The sequence below is a fragment of the Anomaloglossus baeobatrachus genome, chromosome 3, assembly GCF_048569485.1.
Source record: "Anomaloglossus baeobatrachus isolate aAnoBae1 chromosome 3, aAnoBae1.hap1, whole genome shotgun sequence".
Lineage (NCBI taxonomy): Eukaryota > Metazoa > Chordata > Amphibia > Anura > Aromobatidae > Anomaloglossus > Anomaloglossus baeobatrachus.
In genome coordinates, this window is record NC_134355.1 from 405,071,691 (window position 1) to 405,098,623 (window position 26,933).

The window sequence follows — 26,933 nt, forward strand, 5'->3', positions numbered from 1 at the left end:
AAGATCAAAAGCTGTAGAGATATTAGTTTCAGAATTTGGAACATAATAACCACAAACCAAGGCAAGCTGGATAATGTCAAAGCAGAAGTGGATAGATCAGAACTTGACTTAATTGGAATTAGCTAACTAAGTTTTAATCAATCAAGACATTTCCAGAACCAGGAAATCATGCAAATCAAAAATGGTCCGTGGAGCCTCTGTTAGGAGTCTCGACACAGAAAATAGCCAGATATCCCTCCGGGAAAGACCTAGCCAGGGAGTGGCTCTTTTTAGGAGACCACCATAACCACCATATTAAGTAGCCCTTTTAGTCAATATCCAACTCTTTGACGAGTTTAAAGATATGATAAGGGTAATACCAAGGCCAGGTATCCATCCACAGACAGCTGTTTTGGGGTATTGCCCCTTATCAGTGTGGAGTAGGATTCTGGCTAGGTAGGAGCAATGCCTAGTAGACCAGCAAGATTTGATTTGCATACTTCCCAGGGGGCAATGCTCCTATGATTTCACTGTGTTGAGTGCCTTTGCTGGCTGCCGACAGTGTTTTCTCTGGCTGGTCTCCCCGAGATCAGTCATTGTTTTGTCAGAACCAGGAAGGCAGACTTAAAGATCAAAAAGATGCTGTGAAAGTTTCAACCAAGAGTGTGCATGTTGAAAGACACCAACAGGAACAAACTAATTGAGCTAGAACAGATCAAAGAAAGATGGAAGAGTACAGTCAGCACTTCAACAAGAATAACTAGTGATACAGTATGAAACTGAGACTGGAAATAATAGAGAGCCGAGTATCCTGAAAGATGAAGTCGTTACTGTGACACAATTTCTGTCCAACAAAGTGCCTGGATGTGAAAATATTCCAATAGAGCCAATAAGGTGTTCTGAAGCAGCAATTGAAATCATCTCTTGTCTGTGTCAACAGATATGCACACCTGGTAAATGGTCCAAGGACTGGAGAAGATTGGTGTTTATTTCTATTCTGAAGAAGGGAGATGATTCAAAATTTCGAAACTTTTGTACTATTGCACTTATACCTCATGCCAGCAAAATACTCCTGAAGATCATAAAAAGACAGCTACAGCCTTACTTTGACAAAGAGCTGCCAGAGGAACAAGCAGGATTCAGAGAAGGCAAAGGAACAAGATACAGTATGTAATTGCTAACATTAAATGGGTAATGGAAAAGGCCAAAAAATACAAGTGATCTAATTTTGCTTCCTAGACTACAGGAAAGCCTTTGGCTATATTGATCACCAGAAACTTTATAATACGGATATGGGCCACACCATCAAATCAGCTCCATTAGGAACCATTATATCACCCAAGAAGCAACAGTCTGAATGGAACATAGTGCAACAGCTTAGCTTAAAGTAGAGCAGGGCAATAGACAAGTCTGCAACTTATCACCACTTTTCTTCAATTCATGTGTAGAAGCTTTATTCATGAAGTGTGGATTTGCCAAAAAAGAAGGAATCAAAACTGCTGGACGAATCTTCAACAACCTTAAATACGCAGATGATACAATATTGATAGCAACAAGCACAGATGGAATGAAGGACTTATTACAGAGTGTCAAGATGGAAAGCTCAAATATGGGACAAAGATATTTACTACTATGATATATGCTATTTTCTCCCTCCCTGATGAAGCTAATAGGGCGCACTGGCTCCCTGACAGCGAAACACGTGTTAGTGGGTAGAGGGGAACTCTCCTTCTTGGAACCTGGCTGTCTGGGCTTTTGCTATTGATACCTACAAGAATTGCACTTTATTGGTGGGTACCTATATTGAATTTTGGCTATTATGCTCGCTACGTTTGGGTCCGGGGCTGCTGCTGCTCGGTGGCTCAAGCGGCGGGCCGGACCCGGGGACTCGAGCAGCGCTCCTCGGCCCCGAGTGAAAAGAGGTGTTGGGTGGTTTTTGGGGAGATAGTTCGTGACACCACCCATGGGTCGTGGTGATGGTGGGCACCACCGCTGCTGGTGATGGGTCTCCCGGGAGAGCAGCTAGGTGTTAACCCCTCCATGGGTAGGGGTTGGTGATCCCGGGGCCCGGTAGTGGACGGGGAGGCATGAAGGCCGGGGTGCAGGGTTGCGGGGGCAGCGCGGTGATGGATGGCACTGTTGTACTCACTCACGCACAGATTCACAGAGTCTCTGGTAAACCAAACGGCTGGATGGACGGGTACCGCAGCCGGCTGCAGTGTCTTTGCTCTCCCTGGACAGGTTGATGGTGGCTGTCTTTCCCTGCACCGCTGTGAATGTATTGACTCCGATGGTTTCCCACTGGTAGTCTGCTCCCCGGCGTGTATGTACCGAAGGAGCCTGTTTTGCCCGCAGGTGCTGGCCCTTGGAACTCTAGCCTCTAGCGGTGGCTTTTTATTCTCACTGTGTGGACTGTTGCCTTCTGTCGGGTCTTGGGTGTGAGTGAACCCCTGGGGTCCCGGTCACTATTGGATTTGACCTTTTCAGCGGCTCCTAGCCTTTGTCGGGGTCTGATGGCCCTGCCTTTGTGCTTGGTACAGATCTGCTCCCCGGCTCGGTACCGGCGGGCCACCGCCATTCCCGGTCCTACGGTTCCGCTGACCTGCACCACTCCTGCAGACAGCCACCACCGTCTGCCGACCTTGCTGTACGTGCCTGGGCTCCTACCCAGACACCAACAGTTTCTCTACTCTTGCTCTCCACTTCCAACCTCCACTCCTGCTCCAAAACTCTCAACTTCTGAACTCGACTGACTACTTTTCCCGCCTCCAGGCCTGTGAACTCCTCGGTGGGCGGGGCCAACTGCCTGGCTCCGCCCCACCTGGTGTAGACATCAAGCTTGGAGGACGGCAGCAAGGATTTTGTTTGACTGTTGTTGCCTAACCAGGGGAGGGGGTGTGTGAGATGTTGTGTTTGTGACTACCTGACTAGTCCAGGGCGTCACATATGTCAGGCTACGTATGCATCTGACACTTTAGAAATCATTATTTAATATGCAGGCATTTTACTGTTTACTTCCTCTTTGAGATATTTTGGATGTGCACTGACACTTTAATTAGTATTCTGCCTGCAGTCTTTATAATACTTTTCTTATTTATATCCGTGTACCTATCTTCTTCAATCATAGCTACGTGTAATATGCGTTTTATACTACCACACCCAGCTCCCACTTTTGTATGTTTTTAACTATTCAATGTTTTATGCATTTCCACTTGAACCCCTTTTGTTCCCCTTTTTTGAAAATAAAATATTTGCACAATTTATTCCTTCTTCTCCTGTTTTTCATGTTTACATGGAATTCGTGCTTGCGGCGTGTGACCTATTGGTGGCACTCTGACCGCAGTTATGATTATTATGGCATCATAGAGTTTTGCTAATTTAATCCTATGATATAACCTGTCCATGATCACTCAAGATGCAACAAAGGCACCAAAAGTTAATGGGAGAATAGCTGTGGGCAAATTAACAATGAAGTCATCGGACAAGAACTGATACTATTTCCTGTGTCATTTCTTATTATTAAACATATCTAAATTTATGGACATTTGTGTTTTGATTTCTTTGCCTGTGTGGATTGGATGGGTTGTTACCAACATTTTGGGAGAATTCATATCAATAGAACCTTTCGATGTATATTTACTTGGTGAAATGTTCAATATGGTGAATGTTCAGCTGTTGTAATGGTCAGTAGGATAAAACAAACATGGTGAAGAGGAAGACCAGAAACCCAAGGAGTTCATACAATCAAAATTACGATGGAGACCCTAGTTGACTTGCACAATGTTGATTTTTCCAAGAGATCATTCATCTACCAAGTCACCATGGCTCAAGAGCAAGCGAAAAGCCATTAAAAGACAAAACTCTCTATATATAGAACTTTTTTCTATTGGTTATGGATTGCTTCTTATCTATGCCATGCTATGCCAAAGGAAGGGGGAATCCCATAACCCAAAAATGCGTGGCTCTTTGTACCCTTCTCTCCTTTAGTTTCAGTGGCATATATTTTAAATAAGCTTTCTGGGACATGTACACTAAATATGTTTCATTGCTGCTATTATGTCGCTTCTTTTGGGTATACCTTGATTTTTTGAGACAAACCAACCTTTTGAAATTCAAATTCACCGACTTTGCTGAATTTTCCTCCAAAAATTTGCTTCACAGCAAATATATCTCAATTCTGGAAAGCTTGTTATTTCTCAGAAAATACACGTGATGGAAAGGAGAAAGAGAGAGAGAGAGAGAGAGAACGAGGATCCTGCTGACCATAACAGCTTACACTCTATGGGCAAGAGAAAGAGAGGCCCCCAGTACCATAAGTTCTTATACTCTATAGAAAACCATAAGAGTTTATACTTTAAAGGAGGGAGAGAGGGCCCTGCTGACTATAAGAGCTTACACTCTAAAGGAGAGAGAGGACCCTGCTGACTACAAGAGCTTACATTCTAAAGGAAAGAGAGGACCCTGCTGACTATAGGAGCTTACACTCTACAGAATAAAGACAGAGAAGACTCTGCTGACTATAATTGCTTACACCCTTCAAAATATAGAAAGAGAGGACCCTGCTGACCATAAGAGCTTACACTCTACAGAACAAAGACATATAGAACCCTGCTGACCATAAGAGCTTACACTCTACAGAATAAAGACATAGAGGACTACGCTGATTATAATAACTTACAGGTTAAGGCCCCCTTCACACGCATGTGTCTCCGGTACGTGCTAGGTCCGTTTCCGCATGTACCGGAGACACGGGCACACGTAAACCTATTAAAATCAATGGTTTTATGTGCACGCACGTGTTCAGCCATTGGCCTGTGCCTTCGTGTATAGCAGACGTGAGCCCGTGTGCTCCATACGGAGCCATGTCCGTTATTCTCCTGCAGCAAGGGTGTCACGCGGCTCGCACACGTACCACACGGATGTAGTGTGGATGCGGGCCCACGTGATATGCGTCAGAGAAACACACGTGTCATTGTAAAAATAAAAAAAAACATATTCACCTCCACCAGCCCTGCAGTCTCTGCCGCGGCTGTCACCTGCATCCGACACTCAGTGAATTTGAACAACGCATCTTCTTCACTGGGGGCCGGAATCAGCATCAGTGGGGCGTGGCCTGTGCCGGACACTGTCATTTAGCACCACAGAAAGCTCCGGAAGAATCAGGTAAGGCGGGACTATCCATTCTTGTGTGTTATTACGTATAACACATGGAGAACACGCATGTGCCACAAACACGGCACACGGGGAGCAAACCACCCCTTTAATACGTCCATGAAAAAACGGTACGTTTTTTTCACGTGCGTGTGAAGGGGGCCTAAAGGTGAGCGAGAGGACCCTGCTGACTGTAAGAGGTTACACTCTACAGAATAAAGACAGAGAGGACCGTGCTGACTATAAAAGCTTACACTTTAGGGGATAAAGACAGAAAAGATCCTGCTGACCATAAGAGCTTACACTCTACCTAGTGACTCTGAAGATAGAAAACGACTCTACTATTCAATCAAAGCTACTCTTGGAACCGCTGACCTATGATTGACTAGTTACTGATCAACATTAAACAAGATGTCATGCTGCAGGGCATTATGGTGAGGCCTGCACAGCATTACAAAATGAAGTTAGCCTGCTGTCTAATGTTTCAACAGTGTAAAAAAGTATTAAGCATTTTTTTTAGGGGGGGCAACTGCAAATTAAATTTCAATATGTTTGAATTGATGTGAAACTACAAAATTCAGGAAATTTAACTGGAACTTGATCCTCCATGGATCAATTCGCTCATCTCAGATTTACATTCATAATCCATGAACTTTACAAACAGTGCATCTGTAGTGAAGGCTCCCCTTTATTATACTCCATATAAGTAAAGAGAGCCCTGTTTGGGGGGAATATAGCTACATGAGATACTGAAAATACAGAAAATTTCAAAACTAAAGTTTAGAAAGTAGACTTAAAATCTTATGATTTAATAAAATACATGTATTAATGTGTTTAATGCCTCTGACAGGTAACACTTTCATTACATATTTTAGGGACCAAGTGGGATACCAGGTTTAAAAGGCAACTCCGGACGGGATGGTGAAAAGGTTTGATTTTGTTTCCTTTTTTTTTTATAAAGCATTTGTTGTTTTACCTTTGGAAGTTTGACATTGTCAACATACTTGTTACATAAAGTACTCAGCAGCCTATTATTTTGTGCGCATTCTTCATCAGGCTAATGCAAAAGCTGCTAGTAATGGCATAATGTTACTCAAATTCAGAATATCTCACATAATTTTAGACAAGACAGAGAAGATTAAGTCAAGTTTTATTGTGAGTGCATTCTCTCCGCCTGGAAAAAACTATATTTTTTTCCAGTACATTACTTGTAAAATAAATTTTGTATCCTCAAGTGTTTTCCTTAAAACAAGAACATTTTATACTCCATCTCTCTCATCTCTCTGCTGCCAGAACAAAATAATGAACCAGATGTGGTCTATTATCACATATGTGAATGCATACCAGCAGGTGAAAAAATAAATGTATTACCAACCATAAAATGGTCAACATGGGCTGCTCTACAGCGTCAACTAGTTTTATTACATGACCATGCAAAAAAGTGTGAGAATTAACCCTTATAAGCAACATGGGAAATATGAAGAAAGTATTGTCAACATATAATGTAATATCACATCACCATAACACATAGCAAAGCATAATATTGCGTACTTCTAACTCAGCCACAGGCTCATCATCCTCTGTGGTACTGTACCATTATGGTGAACTAGTGACTTAGCAATGGACTGCTACTTGTCTAACATAAAATGTTATTAAAGCGCACCAATCACCAGGATTTTCCTATGTACCTAAAGCAAGTGCTATACTGGCACTATCATGCCAATTCCATACATACCTGTAGTTGTCAAATTGGATGTATAGTTTTTGAAATACAGGTAAATAAAGATACAGAAATGTACAGCTTTTTGATTGTTAGCTAATATGTGGATCGGGATTTGCTATCTATTCCTGCCCGTTTGCTGCTAGAATGTATGGGCTCCTTCCAGGTATGACATCATTTCTGTCACGTGATAGAGTCGTGTTAGAAATGCAGCCCATACAGTCAAACATCTATAGAGGCCAGGCAGGCAAACGAGTGGGAAGAGACAGCAAAACCCATCCCACATATTACCTATTCGACAGCTGCTGACAATCAAAAAACAGTACATTTCTGTATCTTTACCTGTATTTCAAAAACTATACATCCAATCTGACAGCTAAAGGTATGTACAGAATCAGCATGATAGTGCCAGTATAGCACTGGCTTTAGGTTATATAGGAAAATCCTGCTGATTGGTGCGCATTGGGCAGCAACACACAGTCATGAATGTGTCCATTTCTACTACTTGATTTTGATACAAAGCCAAGGTATCAAACATATACATTTAGAGATTATTGCCTATACTCTCAGCATATTTCTACTTCTAAATGCCACTGAACACAGTAGGATTATTGTTTATACTTGTTTATAATAACTGCCCTATTGTTGTAAAGAAAAATATATTTACATACAATGTATTCCTCATACATGTTATAAAAAAAAATAATGTTTCATAGTATCAAGTTCAACCAATATGTTGATCCAAAGTAAGTAGAAAAACCATGAGGCAGATTATAGTTTCCCCATATCAGGGAAAAATTCCTTTCCGACCCCACATATGGCAGTCAGATTCAGTCCTTAAATCAACCTCCCAGTACCTATATTATTACATTTTTCAAGTACCGTGGCCATCATTGAACTTTTTTTTTATAGTGGATGAACCATTACAACATCATCTAGCCGAGAGTTCTATAATCTCACTGCTCTTACTGAAAATAATCACCATTTGTGATGATTAAACCTTCTTTCTTCTAGACACAGAGGATGTCCCCTTTTCATCTTTGCAGTCCTAAACGTAAAAAGATAATAAGAAAGATCTCTGTAGTGTCCCTTCATATATTTGTACGTTGTTATGAGATCACCTCTAAGCCTTTGTTTTTCCAAACTGAATAACCCCAAGTTTGCTAACCTCTTTTTATTCTGTAGTCCACCTTACTAATTTACTCTGCACTCGCTCTAGTTCAGCTATATCTTTATACATTGGGGCCTAAAGTTGTACACAGTATTCTAACTGTAGTTGCTCTAGTGACTTGTATAGGAGTAAAATTATGTTCTTCTCATGAGCATCTATGCCCCTTTTAATGCATCCCATTATTTTATTAGCCTTGGCAGTAGCTGCCTGACACTGGTCAGTAAAGTAGTAACTAGTTGAGTTTGCCGTCTACCCATACATCAGTGACAGTTTTACCTAGTGTTTTATAATTGAGTACATATTAATACATTTTATTTCCTCTGCATTACCTTACATTTATCCACGTTGTACTTCAATTGCCGTTTCTTAGCCCAAGCCTCCAGCCTACACAAATCCCCCTGCAATATTAAATTATCTTCCTCTGTATTAATTACCCTGCATAGTTTAGTATCACCTGCAATTATTGAAATTCTATTCTGTATGCCCCCTACAAGGTCATTAATAAATATGTTAAAAAGAAGAGGGCCCAATAACTTTTAAGGCATTCATGATTAGTTTTGCAGTGGCAGAAGCTGCCTGGTCAGTAAAGTTGAAATCATTGTCCACCCATACACCCAAGTATTCTTTTACTAACAGTTTAACCAATTATTTTAGCATTTAGTAGATAATTGTACATTTTATTTCCTTAGCCATATTGCATGACCTTACATTTATCTATATTAAACCACAATAAATATTTTTCAGCAAAAGCTTCCATATAACAAAATACCCTCTGTAATATTAAAATACCCTCTACCATTTTTATTATCTGTAAATATTGAGTTTATTTTCTCTATGTCCACTACAAGTCATTAATAAATTAGTTAAAAAGAAGACGGTCTTCTGCGGTACCCTCATGTTAGCTATGACTCAATCACAGTGTGTTCCATTATTAACCACTCTCTATTTCCTATCACTGACACAGTTGGTAGGTCAATTAAACATATTTTCCCCTAGTCCCATTTCTCCCATTTTATGTACCAACCTTTTGTGTGGCCCTGTATCAAACACCTCTGAAAATACTGGGTAGAGGACATCATTGTATTTCTCTAGCCCACTCTGGAACTGTCCTTCATATAGAAGCTGATCAGATTAGTTTGACAGGACTGATCCATCATAAACCTGTGTTGATGTTGTGTCATGAGGTTATTCTTATAAGATACTCCAGGAGAGCATCTCTTAGAAAACCTTCACGTATATTGACAGTAGAGGTTAAATGTAATGCTGTATAATTTCCAGGACTCCTTTTGAACTATTGGCAACACATTTTCTATGCACCAGTCCTGTGATACAGACCCAGTTATTAGGGAATCCTTGAATATTAGAAACAATGGTTGGTCTATAATGGACTTAATTCTTGCAGTATCCAAAAAAGGAGAAGATTTTCCGTAACCAAAAGCCCACACACATTGCTCCACATAAACTTTTATCCACGTGGCACAGAGACTTTCCTGGCCAGACTGCTAATCCATTTCAAGCAGTGCTCAATCCTTACAGGGGTGTAAATAATGAAATCCACAATAAACAACAAGAAAACAGTGGCACTCACCCGATTAAAATCTTCTTCTTTATTTTATTCAAACATAAAAATGTAAGGGGTATACAGGGAACATCTAAGGATGAAGGTGGCTGTTTCACGCACAATGGCGAAACCAGCATTGTACATGGAACGGTCGCCATCGTCCTTAGACTTTCCCCGAGTGAGTGCCACCGTTTTCTTGTCTTTCGTTGTTAATTCTTGTAGTACTGAGACGTATATGCCATCCGGGCCAGGTGATTTGCCTGTTTAATGTACTTCCTGCTGCGTTAAGCAATTGCTGTAATTCCTAATGGGTTAAGCATGTTCATGCAGTATTTACTTAAATTAGCTTAAAATATTTTTTTTCTGTTTATTTAGGGGGAACGTGGAATTCCTGGTTTTCCAGGACAACATGGACAGCCGGGATCAAAGGTTAGAACATGTACATCTCCTTTTTAACTTGAATATCTACATATGGAGTATATTAGAACCCAAAATCCAAAAAAGTTGGGAAGCTGTGTAAAATGTAAAGGAGACAAGGATGAAATGATTTGGAAATCTCTTATGGCCATATATTATTCACAACAAATAAAACTAGACAGTTATCCTGAAGTTGAGAACCACATCAAGTAAAGTTTGACAATGTAAAATTATCATCATTCCTGACAGCTTCCTGATTGGTAATTTTTACTTCTTAACCCTTTAGTAAGCTTAATCCTCTTTAACTAAACTTAACCTCTTTATTGCAAAGATATATTAGTTGTGGGAAATATGTTTCTTTATATAATTTGTTGTAGTGGCACTCAGGTTTTTCAGAATTTACAGTAAATAAAAATACATATTGTAATAATCATACACTGTGCAATAAATTTTGGCATCTACATGCTATACATAAACTATCATAAAAACCTCACTGAATGCACTTCTGTCCACAAAACGCTAACATAGTAAAAGTGCTGACATTGTTCACAGGCTAGATAGCAAAAAAAGAATTAGATGACAAAGATATTGGCTCAAAAACTTTGCTGATGAGCCAAAGTAATCAATATGATTTTTTTTAAGAGTGGAGTCCTGTGTATAGGTCTTGCTGCTGTGTGTCATGCAGGCAGCACTTGCAAATTTGCTGAATGCAATAAAGGCTTCTGCTTGACATCTGTTAGGGGTCTCAGTTGCTAGCACTGGGGTCCCAGGTTCAAATCCCATCAAGGGCAACAGCTGCAAGGAATTTGTATGTTCTCCTTGAGTTTACTTGGGTTTCCTCCAGATTCTTTGTTTTTCTCTCAAACAGAGATGAGCAAAACCGCAATTGTTCAGGTTCGGTGGGTCTGGATGGAAAAAAAAAAACTGTCCAGTTCAGACCGGACTTGAACTCAAACATTGGCCCGGGTGCTAAACCCCATGTAAATTTATAGGGACCTGAACATTGGCAGTAAAATGGTGGTAGAGAATGCTAGGGGCTGTAAAACAGGACAATTATACTTACCAAGTTTCCTACGTGGCTGTCACATTGCTTCCGTGTCTGATCATTAACTCTAATATCTATTGATAGCTTCCGCATCTGTGATTAGTTGCAGTAAGACCGCGCACCCACCCTGTGTGATACCCAGCAGAGATAAAGCATACAACTCCAGGTTGCAGCCCCCAGCCGTGTTCATATCTTGGCTGTGAATCAAAATTAGATGGACCCTATGTGGTTTTTTAAATTATTGGAAAACATAATTTAAAAACACATGCACCCCAATTTTGATACCCAGCCATGATAAAGCCGATAGTTGGGGGCTGGTATTCTCAGGTTGGGGAGGCCTATGGGTATTGGGCCCCCCAGGCTAAAAATAACAGCATGCAGCCAGCCAGGATTGCCGCATCCATTAGAAGCGACTATTCTAGCACTTTACCCGGCTTATCCCGATTGCCTTGGTGCAGTGGGACAGTAATCGGGGTACTATAAGGGTTTAATTACAGCTCACAGCTGTCATTAAGCCCTAGATTAGTAACAGGTATGGGTAGGTGAGACTCCTCCCATTACTAATCCTGTAAGTGAAACGAAATAAAAACAAACACAAAAAAATCCTTTATTTGAAATAACACACAAAAAACACAAAAGACCCAGGTCCAATGTCCCCCACATGAGGTCTCACAATGATCCCAATTCTGCTACAAATTGAAGTCACAGTATGCAGGCATATTACAGAACATGACTGCTCGCTGCAGTTTCAGGTAGAGACTGACTGAGCCGCAGATGGGAGTGTGGCGCCCCTGAGTACCTCAGGCTGCCACAGGGACCTACATCCTTTCCCCAGGGTGGAGGGCCTACTCCCCATGTTTCCAAGTTCCCAGAAACCGGTGTCACCTCCATCAGCACCACAAATCCCAACCAACACCTCTTATCATGACCTGTCAGACACGCCAGTGGGTTGGTCTAGCTGGAACAGGGCCACCCACCTAGGGGTCAGGCAGACTGGTGGGAGGGGCAAAATTAGTCTAGTGAGAGCCCTCAAAGTGAGAAGAGCTGGGGAGTATTAGCTCCCGGGGAGCTAGAAAAACTGAGGTTGGGTCGCACAAAGTGGTCCAGGACCAGAGGAGTCGGTGACCGGGTGCAGGGATGTCGGTCCGGGGTGCAACAGACGCGGTCTAGGAGGGACTGCAGGCACCAGAAAGGGACTCACAGAGCTGACCGGTACTGAGCACAATGGGGTACAGGACCCTAGGTCAGGAGCCGATTCAATGTCCTGGCATTAACCTGCAGAGGAAGGGGACCTTCAGGGACCTTCCCAGAGCTCAGAGACTGAGGGCATCAGCACAACGCGGGGGACAGGGTTTTCCAAACAAAGCAACCCATTGGAGTCCCAAGTGACATCCCTTAGGAGCAAGACTTCACTTAAAAACTGAAGAACGAGACCTTACAGCTTCAAGCTATAGGGACCCACACAGACAAAAAAATGTGCACGTAGGGAGGTTCCGAATCACTTAGTGACACCGGTGGGACCAGGTACTTGGACGGGCTCCCCGCAGCAGCAGCGGCACTCAGAGACTTTGGTTATCTACAGTGTGTGTGTCCACTTTCTAAACCTCATCCAACAACATCCCTACCCACAGTGAGTACCCTGATCCCTGCATCCTGTCCTCCCAAAGCTACCAAACCCCAGAGTCCGGGGCCTTCCCTACCTGTAGCGGGACTGACACCTTGCTGCTTCACACCATCTGCCCTGGTACTCCCTCCAGCAGCGGTGGTACTTCCATTACCGCAACCCGCAGGTTGCGTTATGAGCTTTTCCCCTTTAAATAACCCACTTTTACAGATCAAAGTGTCCGCCAAGCTGGGTCCGGACTCCCCCTCGAGCCACGATCCTGGATCCGAGCAGCCCGACTAACACCGAGGTGGCACAGGAGCAATGATGTCACTGAGTTTATCTGTTATCACAGCTGGAGGTTCCCACAGTACCCCACCTGTGACCTCAGGTAAACTCACCTCAGGGGAATGCATTGAATTCAGTGACCTTACCTCAGGTGAACACATTCACTTCAATGAGACCTGCATCTCCTGGCAGAAAACCGCAGAGATGCAGATTTGGTGCTGAAGTTTATACACCAAATTCCTGCACCAATACTGCATCTCGTGTCACAAATCATTCAGAAGTCCTGATCAGTTCTAATGGCTGTCTCTGCTTTTCACTTACCTTTCCTCAGGTTTAGAGATAATGTCGGTGAAGGAGAAAGTTTGTACTCAGATCTTCACTGCTAAAAATGAAGAAGGAATGCAGAATCCCAAGTAGAGGAGAGAAAACAGGCTATAGAATAGGAGGAAAGTGCATGAAAAGGAAATGGGAGCAGGATAGAAGCTGTGCTGATATATAGATGCAGACTCTCTTAAGGTGACAAAGATATCACAAAACAGAAATATTTCTCAATACACATAAGAGAGAGTGGTAGAAGAAGGGTCTTAATTCCGCGCCAAGGACTCAATGGATCCAGGAAGAGATTAATGCTTCTTTAATAACACGCACAAGTCTACGCGTTTCTGGAGACACAGCTCCCTTCATCAGGACAATGGCAAGAGAACATCAAATCAAAGATTTGATGTTCTCTTGCCAATGTCCTGATGAAGGGAGCTGTGTCTCCAGAAACGCGTAGACTTGTGCGTGTTATTAAAGAAGCATTAATCTCTTCCTGGATCCATTGAGTCCTTGCCGCGGAATTAAGACCCTTCTTCTATCACTCTCTGTTATCAGCCAACTTTGGGACTGCTGCCTGGACCTGGATCTTATATATGCCTGTATAGTGGTTGTGACTGGCACAACCATTATAGGTGAGTGTGTTTTTATTACATATCTTCCTCCCTTTTTGGGGTAAGACCCTATTGCGCTTTTCTTTCCACAGTTTCTCATCAATACACATAAGAGTAAAGGGTGCTTTACAAACTGCGACATATCTAACGATATATCGTCGGGGTCACGGTGGTTGTGACGCACATCCGGCGCCGTTAGCGACATTGCAGCGTGTGACAGCTAGGAGTGCCATTCAACGATCGAAAAAACTGCAAAAATCGGTGATCATTGATACGTCGCTTCTTTACCAAATGTTGTTGCTGTTGCATGCCGCTGGTTGTTCCTCCTTCCTGCGGCATCACACATCGCTGTGTGTGACACCGCAGGAATGACGAACATCTCCTTACCTGCATCCACTGGCAATCAGAATGGAAGGAGGTGGGCGGCATGTTCCGGCCGCTCATCTCCGTCTCTCCTCTGCTATTGGACGGATGCCGTGTGACGTCGCTGTGACGCCGAACGCACCTCCCCCTGAAAGGAGAGCTTGTTCGGTGTCTCCAGTGATGTCGCTAAGCAGGTATGTGCGTGTGACGCTGCCGTAGCGATAATGTTCGCTACGGCAGCGATCACCACATGTCGCACGAGCGACGTGGGCGGGTGCTATAGCTCGCAACATCGCTAGCAATCGCTAGCAATGTCGCGGCATGTAAAGCACCCTTAACTCAACACATAAATATATGAATTCAATAGCTTTTGCTTTTAAGTGTTAACTTTCAGCATCTTTCTTGTATATTAGTTTAAGAAAAGCTGCATCTGTATCAGCTAATGAAGTCAGTAGTACCTTGGATACTCACAGACCTGACATCCAGCCTATATTTCTGGCGGGTGACTTCCACAGGAAATAAAAATCATACACTTAGAACTGGCTGCAAACTCCATATCAGGGAGTCTGAAAATGAATTAGTGAATTAAGGTTGCATATTCTATTATCTAACGGTAACTACCAGTGCTAACATATGTAAAGATGATTTTACTAATGACTTAATGTGATAAAACAACAAATGTAAAGGTTCAGATTAAACTTTTAATCTGAACTCATCTATTGATCTAATGCATTCTGCATGTTTATGACTCTGGAAAAAAAAAACATTTTGAGTAGGTGTCATATTCTCATCAAGAATTATGGAATCTATACCAGATGCTGCTAACTGAGAATTAAATCTATTATTGGATAAATAATTTAATACATTACCTTTGTTAATAAGGCCAATCCTCTGCTGCCAGGTCTCATAGACACTTAATTTATTGGATGAAGAATAAAACCATTTCTCCACTTAGGAGAATAGTTGCTATATTGTATTGTGGAATGTTTTTTCTAAACATTATCCAAACCTTCTGGATAAGATTTATAGTTGGAAATGCACTACCTTTCAATCTTCCGGCCTCTAATGCTTGAACTATATTGGTTTCCTTCATAATCTTCTAACATAAAAGAAAGCTTTCATCCACAGAGTTACTACAGTTCCAGCATCGCATGTGATTGATTTGGGAGGACATAAGGTTGTTTTTGGGCACCAGGTTCCCACAACCTGCCTTATCCCCCATTCCTTGCGATTAATGTGACTAGTCTTTGTTTTTTGTCCCCAAAGAGTACCAAGAAAATGTTATTGCAGAATATCAAGTAAAGTACTATAATAACTAGAGAATTTTCTACTCTGAACAATAGTTGTGATAGGAAAACCATTAAATTCATTAAAGCTATATACTCTACCATTCATTCAATATACAGTTAGGTCCAGAAATATTTGGACAGTGACACAAGTTTTGTTATTTTAGCTGTTTACAAAAACATGTTCAGAAATACAATTATATATATATAATATGGGCTGAAAGTGCACACTCCCAGCTGCAATATGAGAGTTTTCACATCCAAATCGGAGAAAGGGTTTAGGAATCATAGCTCTGTAATGCATAGCCTCCTCTTTTTCAAGGGACCAAAAGTAATTGGACAAGGGACTCTAAGGGCTGCAATTAACTCTGAAGGCATCTCCCTCGTTAACCTGTAATCAATGAAGTAGTTAAAAGGTCTGGGGTTGATTACAGGTGTGTGGTTTTGCATTTGGAAGCTGTTGCTGTGACCAGACAACATGCGGTCTAAGGAACTCTCAATTGAGGTGAAGCAGAACATCCTGAGGCTGAAAAAAAAGAAAAAATCCATCAGAGAGATAGCAGACATGCTTGGAGTAGCAAAATCAACAGTCGGGTACATTCTGAGAAAAAAGGAATTGACTGGTGAGCTTGGGAACTCAAAAAGGCCTGGGCGTCCACGGATGACAACAGTGGTGGATGATCGCCGCATACTTTCTTTGGTGAAGAAGAACCCGGTCACAACATCAACTGAAGTCCAGAACACTCTCAGTGAAGTAGGTGTATCTGTCTCTAAGTCAACAGTAAAGAGAAGACTCCATGAAAGTAAATACAAAGGGTTCACATCTAGATGCAAACCATTCATCAATTCCAAAAATAGACAGGCCAGAGTTAAATTTGCTGAAAAAGACCTCATGAAGCCAGCTCAGTTCTGGAAAAGTATTCTATGAACAGATGAGACAAATATCAACCTGTACCAGAATGATGGGAAGAAAAAAGTTTGGAGAAGAAAGGGAACGGCACATGATCCAAGGCACACCACATCCTCTGTAAAACATGGTGGAGGCAACGTGATGGCATGGGCATGCATGGCTTTCAATGGCACTGGGTCACTTGTGTTTATTGATGACATAACAGCAGACAAGAGTAGCCGGATGAATTCTGAAGTGTACCGGGATATACTTTCAGCCCAGATTCAGCCAAATGTCGCCAAGTTGATCAGACGGTGCTTGATCGGTACAGATGGACAATGACCCCAAGCATACAGCCAAAGCTACCCAGGAGTTCATGAGTGCAAAAAAGTGGAACATTCTGCAATGGCCAAGTCAATCACCAGATTTTAACCCAATTGAGCATGCATTTCACTTGCTCAAATCCAGACTTAAGACGGAAAGACCCACAAAGAAGCAAGACCTGAAGGCTGCGCTTGTAAAGGCCTGGCAAAGCATTAAGAAGGAGGAAACCCAGCGTTTGGTGATGTCCATGGGTTCCAGACTTAAGGCAGTGATTGCCTCCAAAGGATTCGCAACAAAATATTGAAAATAAAAATATTTTGTTTGGGTTTGGTTTATTTGTCCAATTACTTTTGACCTCTTAAAATGTGGAGTGTTTGTAAAGAAATGTGTACAATTCCTACAATTTCTATCAGATATTTTTGTTCAAACCTTCAAATTAAACGTTACAATCTGCACTTGAATTCTGTTGTAGAGGTTTCATTTCAAATCCAATGTAGTGGCATGCAGAGCCCAACTCGCGAAAATTGTGTCACTGTCCAAATATTTCTGGAGCTAACTGTACACCATTTTTTATTGCTATTTTTGCTATTCACTTCTACAGAATCAAATGTGTGTGAAGTCATTTTGGTGACATAAATCCCCACATACCGGTGCATCTCAATAAATTAGAATATCCTCAAAAAGTCAATTTATTTCAGTAATTCAATACAAAAAAGGAAATGCATATATTATATATAGTCATTACACACAGAGTGATCTATTACAAGTGTTTATTTATGTTAATGTAAATGATTATGGCTTACAGTCAATGAAAACCCAAAAGTCATTATCTCACAAAATTAGAATATTATATGAGACTAACTGAAAAAAAGCATTTTAAACTCAGAAATGTTGGCCTACTGAAAAATCTGTACAGTAAATGCACTCAATACTTGGTTGGGGCTCCTTTTGCATGAATTACTGCATCAATGCAGCGTGGCATGGAGGCGATCAGCCTGTGGCACTGCTGAGGTGTTATGGAAGCTTAGGTTGATTTGATAGCAGCTTTCAGCTCGTCTGCATTGTTGGGTCTGGTGTCACTCACCTTCCTCTTGACAATATCCCATAGAGTCTCTATGGGGTTTAGATTGGGCGAGTTTGCTGGCCAATCAAGCACAGTGATACTGTGGTTATTAAACCAGGTATTGGTACTTTTGGCAGTGTGGACAGGTGCCAAGTCCTGTTGGAAAATGAAATGTTCATCTCCAAAAAGCTTAGCAACAGATGGAGGCATGAAGTGCTCTCAAATTTCCTGGTAGACGGCTGCGCTGACTTTGGTCTTGATAAACACAGTGGACCTACATCAGCAGATGACATGGCTTCCCAAACCATCACTGATTGTGGAAACTTCCCAATAGACCTCAAGCAGCTTGGATTGTGGCCTCTCCACTCTTCCTCCAGACTCTGGGACCTTGATTTCCAATTGAAATGCAAAATTTACTTCATCTGTAAACAACACCTTGGACCACTGAGCAACTGTCAAGTTCTTTTTCTCCTTAGCCCATGTAAGATGCTTCTGGCATTGTCTATTGGTCATTAGTACCTTGACACAAGGAAGTCGACAATTGTAGTCCATGTCCTGCATACAGCTGTGTGTGGTGACTCTTCAAGCACTGACTCCAGCAGCTGTCCACTCCTTGTGAATATCCCCCAAATTTTTGAATGTCCTTTTCTGAACAATCCTATCAAGGCTGCGGATATCCCGGTTGCCTGTGCACCTTTTTCTACCACACTTTTTGCCATTAATATACATGGATATAGCCCTCTGTGAACAGCCAGTTTCTTTAGCAATGACCTTTTGTGGCTTACCCTCCTTGTGGAGAGTGTCAATGACTGCCTTCTGGACATCTGTCAAGTCAAACGTCTTCCCCATGATTGTGTAGCCTACTGAACCAGACTAAGGGACTATTGTAAATGCTTAGGAAGCCTTTGCAGGTGTTTTATGGTAATTATTCTAATTTTCTGAGATAATGACTTTTGAGTTTTCATTGGCTGTAAGCCATAGTCATCAACAATAACGGAAATAAACACTGGAAATAGATCACTCTGTTTGTAATGACTCAATATAATATATGTGCTTACCTTTTTGCATTGAATTACTAAAATAATTTAACTTTTTGATGATTTTCTAATTTATTGAGATGCATCTGTATTTTGAGGAATTACTAGATTTCTTGAAGTTACAAACATACAATAGTGTGATATCATTTGTGACTTTTCCAGCTTAATATGTGCAGTATCCCATAGAAAAATATTTTTTAACAATTTAAACATTTTACAATTCTTGACAAGAAATTTTCAGCATTACTCCCTTTATCTCCAAAAAACCATCATCTTCAAAAGAAATTTGATTTTTCTTGATGTAACTATAATTAAAACCCTGGATGTTCTCACTAATAGCCCATAACTTGATGATAAGAGCAAAGAAAAATCAAACTGTTCTTAGAATAAAAATTTCAGCCACAAATTGATCAATGAATACTGAACTTATATGAAGCCAAATAAGAAATGCTAGATAACATCCTCCACGTTTTTTTTTAGTTATACTGTTTACCACATCTACTTTTCATCTGAAATTTTAACAACCTCTTCACTTTTTGATTCAACTTAAAATTGAAAACAGGCAAAGCTCTTTACCATCTGGCAGCTGTATACAGCTATACACTAATTCCTGTGCCATGCACATGATGACTTTTCTCTAACATTTTTGCCTCCTTCTTCACCAGTGCTTCTCTTCTTCTGTCATTTGCCACTAGTTATTAATCCTGTCTTCCATACTTTTTATAATATTCTGGCACAGTGTAGAAATCAGTCTCCTCATATAAGAAATTAATCTTTTACTCCCCCACAGCCCTGGCTGATCCTATTTACAACTTGGCTTCCCTCAAACTCTGACCTTACCTCTTCTAGTAATTCTAGAGTGCTGCTGCCTGCTAGAGAATGAAAGGCACTGCACTTTCTTGGTTTATAAGAAAAAAGTACCCCATTCTGGCAGTTGATGGGATCCCAGATCTCCACTGATCCTGAGGCTGTCAATGATCCAGTGGATAGCTGATAACTTCCTACCAGAATACCCTTTTAAAGGGTTGTCCGTGGCTTTTATACTAAATCAACTATCCTTACAATAAGTCATCAATGATGAGTGAGGGTGCGTCCCACAGCACCGCCTACAAATGGATGTGCCAAAGGAAGCCAGATGTGCTCAGTTGTGGAGCTGTACAGCACAGCTCCGTCAAGTGTACAATGGTCATGCCTGGATACTGAACATCTATTCCCCTATTTGAATCAATAAGAGCATGGATATTAGTACCCAACTGTGTCCACAATGAAGTTGATGAAGGTATAGTGTGAAGCTAAGTATTACGGATGGATCTACTAATATGGTAAAAGATGAGAGTAAACCGATATCAGTGGTCAGGGTCCACCGTGCAGTGGTGGTAAACTGCAGCTGATAGAATAAGGCTCTACTGATATTCAAAAAAGCCCCAGGTAATAATATACGCCTGTGTTACAGGTCACACAGGCATTAACGCAGGTATAACAAGTACTCAGAACCTGCGCGTACAGTCTCTGTATTGTAGGCCACACAGAAGCTGTAGCATAATATAGCGGGACCCTGTTAACTCACAGGACCCGAAGCGGGTAACAATATATAAAGGACAGGACCCTGTTAACTCACAGCACCAGATATGGCGCAATGCTCTCCTGTTACTTCACAGAAGTTAATATATGTTGCATACACAGTATGGATAGGGATAGGCCTGCAGAACATTACCCATATTCTGCTAGTATATGCTCTGGGTATATGCAGGAATGAGCGTGCAGAGTACTGCTCCTTTATCGGGATGTATTAGGGTGTAGCCGGTTAACCACCGGTCCCTTAGCGGCGCAACCCCGATATCTATGGAACCCTGCCTAGCCGGCTTCTGACCCTAACTCGGTCTAGATGTGACCGCGATGCCTCACCCTAACCTGCCTCCTGACTCTCAGTCAGTCCGGTTGGACCTCGCCGCGTATCCCTACCTAGGATAGCCATGTGCTGCTGAATGCACAAAGATAAGTGCGCACCTCCATGTGGGCATCAGGGCTTTTATCACCTCTGTACCACCCACAAGATGGAGGAACCATGTGTAGCCAGCTCCTTTGGCCATTGAGAGCCTTACACATCACTGATGATGTTATAGTGGCCAATAAGAACGTGCCACATCACTGATAACGTCATCGGCCAATAGGAATAAGCCACATCACCGATGATGTCACGGCGGCCAATGGGAATGTGCCACATCACTGATGTTGTCATGGTGGCCAATGGGAACGTACCACATCACCGATGATGTCACTGTGGCCCATAGGAACGTGCCACATTACTGACGTGCTCAGATAGTGTCAAAAGACCCAAATGAATCCCGCACATGCTCAGTAGGCTCTTTTTGACACTTAGTGTCAGAATTCCAAAAAGTCCTGGTCACCATCCGTGGCTCAGGAGATCGGACCAAGCGACCTCAGGTACGGGGAGGAACAGCTCCAGAAGACAAACGAGGAGCCCCCGTACCCCGATTCGTGGAACTAAGTAATTGAGAACTTCTGGCTGTGTCGAGAAGTGCTGGGTGTCGCAGCCCCAAGCATCAAATATTGATTACCTATCTCAAGGAAAAGTCATCAATATAAAAGTCCCAAACAACTTTATAAGTCTACATATTACATATAGTATCTTGTATATTTATTTATTACATAGTATTTGTCTACTTTTGTACCACATTGCAAAGCTCCACAGAAGATGGTATTACAAAAGATACACGATTATGAATTAAAATTATTCTAGAACGTTTTAATTGCATCAAATATGTGCTGTTTTTTTAAATATGTACTATTTTTTTATGTAATGATATCTTAATTTTGAATAGGTAAAGTAATTTGCTCAGTATCTGTCAGCTGCCTTGTACCTGAATATACAGTGGCTGAATATTTGATAAACTCTGACCTCCCATTTTATACTTTGCTTAGTAGAGTAGGATGGTAAGGGTAACTATTAGAATAACAGTGGAAATGTTTAATCTCTTTGACTAAATATGTTTGCATTTTCATTCTACTAACAGGGTGAGCAGGGACATAACGGAGAAAAGGGGTTTAATGGAGTTGATGGAAAAAAGGTAAATGACTTTATTAATAAGTTTTGTAAAATATTAAGTGCTAACTTGTAAATATCTGTGAATTAATTTTCTTAAATATTAATAATAATAATAATAATAATAATAATACAAAAAATCCCTCTTATAAGAAGGGAATTGCAGATATTTTCTTCTAAATATAAAATTTCCTTGAATAAATGATTTCTATACATTGAATAATATATCCTATGCTTCATTTACATGTTCGTTTTATAGCTTTTTGTCATACAGATCTTTTAAACCAGCCCATTAGGGGCATAAGGAACTTTTTGCTCATTGACTCATGCTGAATAAGTTAGAAAAAATAATGTAGGATATTCCACCGCATCTCGCATACCATTAGAGACTATATTGAGGTTAGTTGTGGGTTGTTTTTCGACTGCTCGTGGTCTACAGACTTTTCTGGCCCATTAGGTAATACGAGGGTCAGTCTTTACTGACCGAGGGTGCCACTTGCGTATCCTAGGGTGCCAACCACTGCAGACAGGCAGGGTATCCGATAGGGGCAATATATGCTACCTAGTGATGAGCGAGTACTAAAAAGCTCGGGTGCTCGAAGCTCGGGCCGAGCCTCCCAAGATACTCGTGTACTCGGCCCGAGCAACGAGCCCAATGTTATCCTATGGGAGACCCGAGTATTTTTGTGAAATGACCTCCCGGCAGCATGGAGAAACCCTAAAAATGTCACAAAAGTCTCAGAAGAGTGCTCAAATGACATGGCAACAGCATGGGGAAGACCCCTTGAAGCATTTATCACTCAAAAGTCACAGCTGTGAACAATTTTGTCCGCGTTTTACGCCATTTTTACGGACTCACCAGAAAACCTTCCAAAATGACCCCAAAATGATTTTTCATGGCGGAAATGTTAAGGGCACATACCCAATAGTGAGATAGAGCTGGTGTATGTTACTTTTTGAGATCAATACATGAAAGATTTTACGTGAAAACATTGTGTGGCACTCCGATGTCCCTGAGAAGAGACGTACATGAAGGCCTCTTGAGTCTAATGTGCCCATTTTGAGGAAGTGAGTCTTTGTAGTATTTTCCTTTGCCAGGGCAGTCCTAAATTGTGAGGTTCACCAATGCCCCTGCATACAGACGTGCATGAGGGCCTGTAAACCTGAAGTGCCCATTGGAAGGAAGTGGGTGTATTATAGTATAGCCCTTAGGCAGGGAAGCCAAACATTGGGAGGCTCCACGTTGTCCCTGGATAGAGACGTGCATGAAGGCCTGTAAACCTGAAGTGCCCATTGGAAGGAAGTGGGTGTATTATAGTATAGCCCTTAGGCAGGGAAGCCAAACATTGGGAGGCTCCACGTTGTCCCTGGATAGAGACGTGCATGAAGGCCTGTAAACCTGAAGTGCCCATTGGAAGGAAGTGGGTGTATTATAGTATAGCCCTTAGGCAGGGAAGCCAAACATTGGGAGGCTCCACGTTGTCCCTGGATAGAGACGTGCATGAAGGCCTGTAAACCTGAAGTGCCCATTGGAAGGAAGTGGGTGTATTATAGTATAGCCCTTAGGCAGGGAAGCCAAACATTGGGAGGCTCCACGTTGTCCCTGGATAGAGACGTGCATGAAGGCCTGTAAACCTGAAGTGCCCATTGGAAGGAAGTGGGTGTATTATAGTATAGCCCTTAGGCAGGGAAGCCAAACATTGGGAGGCTCCACGTTGTCCCTGGATAGAGACGTGCATGAAGGCCTGTAAACCTGAAGTGCCCATTGGAAGGAAGTGGGTGTATTATAGTATAGCCCTTAGGCAGGGAAGCCAAACATTGGGAGGCTCCACGTTGTCCCTGGATAGAGACGTGCATGAAGGCCTGTAAACCTGAAGTGCCCATTGGAAGGAAGTGGGTGTATTATAGTATAGCCCTTAGGCAGGGAAGCCAAACATTGGGAGGCTCCACGTTGTCCCTGGATAGAGACGTGCATGAAGGCCTGTAAACCTGAAGTGCCCATTGGAAGGAAGTGGGTGTATTATAGTATAGCCCTTAGGCAGGGAAGCCAAACATTGGGAGGCTCCACGTTGTCCCTGGATAGAGACGTGCATGAAGGCCTGTAAACCTGAAGTGCCCATTGGAAGGAAGTGGGTGTATTATAGTATAGCCCTTAGGCAGGGAAGCCAAACATTGGGAGGCTCCACGTTGTCCCTGGATAGAGACGTGCATGAAGGCCTGTAAACCTGAAGTGCCCATTGGAAGGAAGTGGGTGTATTATAGTATAGCCCTTAGGCAGGGAAGCCAAACATTGGGAGGCTCCACGTTGTCCCTGGATAGAGACGTGCATGAAGGCCTGTAAACCTGAAGTGCCCATTGGAAGGAAGTGGGTGTATTATAGTATAGCCCTTAGGCAGGGAAGCCAAACATTGGGAGGCTCCACGTTGTCCCTGGATAGAGACGTGCATGAAGGCCTGTAAACCTGAAGTGCCCATTGGAAGGAAGTGGGTGTATTATAGTATAGCCCTTAGGCAGGGAAGCCAAACATTGGGAGGCTCTACGTTGTCCCTGGATAGAGACCTGTTAGGTTCTTAGTGCCTCCGTGCTTGCATTTAAAAATTGCACGTGTGTGCCTGTTGGTGGCAGCTTTCCGCTGCATTTGTGTGAGTTTTGCACAAACTTGGATATAACACACAAGTCTAGTGAATACACATCAGCACAGCATTGCAAAATGCGCAAGGGCGTTGTCAACGAACAAGGAAGTGGACGTGATGGTGGTGCAGGCAGACACCGAGGTTGTGTGCAAGCTCTAATTTCGCCACAACAAAGGGCCACATCTAGTCGCTCGCACGTCCTGTCCCAAATTCTTGGGGACCGCAGCAGTACACCCCTCTTGAACCAAGACCAGTGTCAACAGGTTGTTAGTTGGATAGCGGATAATGCTTCCAGTCAGATTGGCACCACCACAAACACTCTGTCTTCCACACGGTCAAGTGTCAGTAGCCGTGATACTGCACCGCACATTTCAGAACCTGATCCTCCTTCCTACCACCAGGCCGAGTACACGTCCACGGACATTACTGATCCCACACTTGGACACTCGGAATAGCTGTTCGTTCACGTTTCCATTCACAAATTCTGGCCTCTCGCCAGCTCCTGTTGAAGTGGGCCATGACGAGATTGTATGTACAGATGCACAAATATTTGAGCAGCCACGTTCTCACGAAGTTGGCAACGTGTCTCAACAAGGGGTGGCCGATGATGAGACACAATTGTCAGGAAGTCAGGAGGAGGAGCAGGGTGCGGAAGAGGAAGACGACGTGGTGGATGATCCAGTAACTGACCCAACCTGGCAGGAGGATATGCAGAGCGAGGACAGCAGTGCACAGGGGGAGGGAGGCGTAGCATCACAACAGGCAGTAAGAAGCAGAGTGGTGGCCCCAGGCAGACGTCAGTCAACTGTTCCCCGGAACAACACGACACAAGGTGCCTGTACAAATGTTAGGTCTTCCCGAGTCTGGCTGTAATACTATTGTATGTATTGAGGATTTCGATTGCGTTAGGGCAATGACAACCAGAGACGAGTTCTTGGTGCAAGACATTTATAATATGCAACCAGCAAATATGTACATAAACGGAACAAAAACACAGTAGAACATAAATACAGGAAATACCTTCCAGGGACTGAGCGAAAGGGAATTCCCGGTACCGCGCACCGGACTCCCCCAGGGAGACCACCAACAGCAAACCCCTATACAGGGACTGTCTGGCAATCACCCCAGAAGCCCTAAATGCGCAGCAGCCGGGACACAAAAGGGCAATAGGTAAGTCGAAAAATGTCTGTACGTGATGTGAGTCCAGAGTGGTATTAAACGGAAGGAACCGGGCAGAAGTTCCGACCAAAGACGGCAAACGGAGTCCAGGTACAGCTAGATGATACCAGATGAAGTCCAGAGTCGGTGTCGGTTGTTTTCCAAGAGGATCCGAATAACAATCAGGAACCAAAAGCAGCAGGGCAGGAGCACACAGGAAGCAGTATACTCAGGCACTGGACTAAGCTTTAGGGGCGGCTTTTAAACAGATGGACAGGAAGTAGGGCAACATAACAGAAAACTCCATGTTAACAAAGGGCAAGCTCTTTCAAAAGAAAACTGGAAAACCAGGAACTCTGACACTGGCAGTTTTTTAAGTTGGCTCCAGATGATTCTAAAAAGGCCATTTGCAACACCTGCCATGCCAGCATCACCAGGGGTACCAAAACTAGCAGCCTGACCACCACCAGCATGATCAGGCACATGTCAGCCAAGCACCCGACTTTGTGGGAAGTACAACAGAGTCGAGGAGCAGTGCTTGCTGATGTCACTGCTACGTCTTCGCTGGTTGTGCATGCGAGCCAATCCCCTGTCCATGCTGCCTGCGAACAAGCCTCCTCCACTCCTGCACCTGCAGTTGCCTACGCAGAAAGAACACCATCATCAAGCACGTCCTTGTCCCAGCGCAACGTTCAGTTATCCATTCAGGAAACCTTTGAGCGCAGGCGCAAATACACTGCCAACACCCCACATGCCACAGTTCTAAATGCTAACATTTCGCGACTGCTTGCGCTGGAAATGTTGCCTTTTAGGCTGGTTGAGACAGAAGCATTCCGCGAACTGATGGTGGCAGCTGTCCCACGTTACTCGGTCCACAGCCGCCACTATTTCTCCCTGTGTGCCGTCCCCGCATTGCATAACTAACCACGTGTCACAAAACATCACACGTGCCCGGAACAACGCTGTTTCAGCCAAAGTCCACCTAACCACAGACACGTGGACAAGTGCATGTGGGCAAGGCCGCTACATCTCGTTGACGTCACACTGGGTTAATATTGTGCAAGCTGGGACCCAGTCTGAGCGAGGGACGGAATACGTCCTTCACACACCAAGTTTTGCAGGCCCTACCTCAGTCAGGGTTTCACACACACTCTACAGCTCCGGAATGTCATGCTCCTCAGCCTCCTCCTCCTCCTGCGCATCCTGATCCACTTTACCCTCCACACCAGTCCCAAGCTGTAAGTGTCGCTGG

At 43.0% G+C, this 26,933-nt stretch overlaps 1 protein-coding gene across 1 annotated transcript in view; it reads left to right on the plus strand.

The window, feature by feature from the left end:
* COL21A1 (collagen type XXI alpha 1 chain) overlaps positions 1-26,933 on the plus strand; it is a 415,279-nt gene that overhangs the window by 237,132 nt on the left and 151,214 nt on the right. The window contains exons 11-13 of the mRNA XM_075340296.1: positions 6,006-6,059; positions 9,958-10,011; positions 21,862-21,915. Coding sequence (XP_075196411.1) covers positions 6,006-6,059; positions 9,958-10,011; positions 21,862-21,915 — 162 coding nt within the window. The remainder of the gene's footprint in view (positions 1-6,005; positions 6,060-9,957; positions 10,012-21,861; positions 21,916-26,933) is intronic.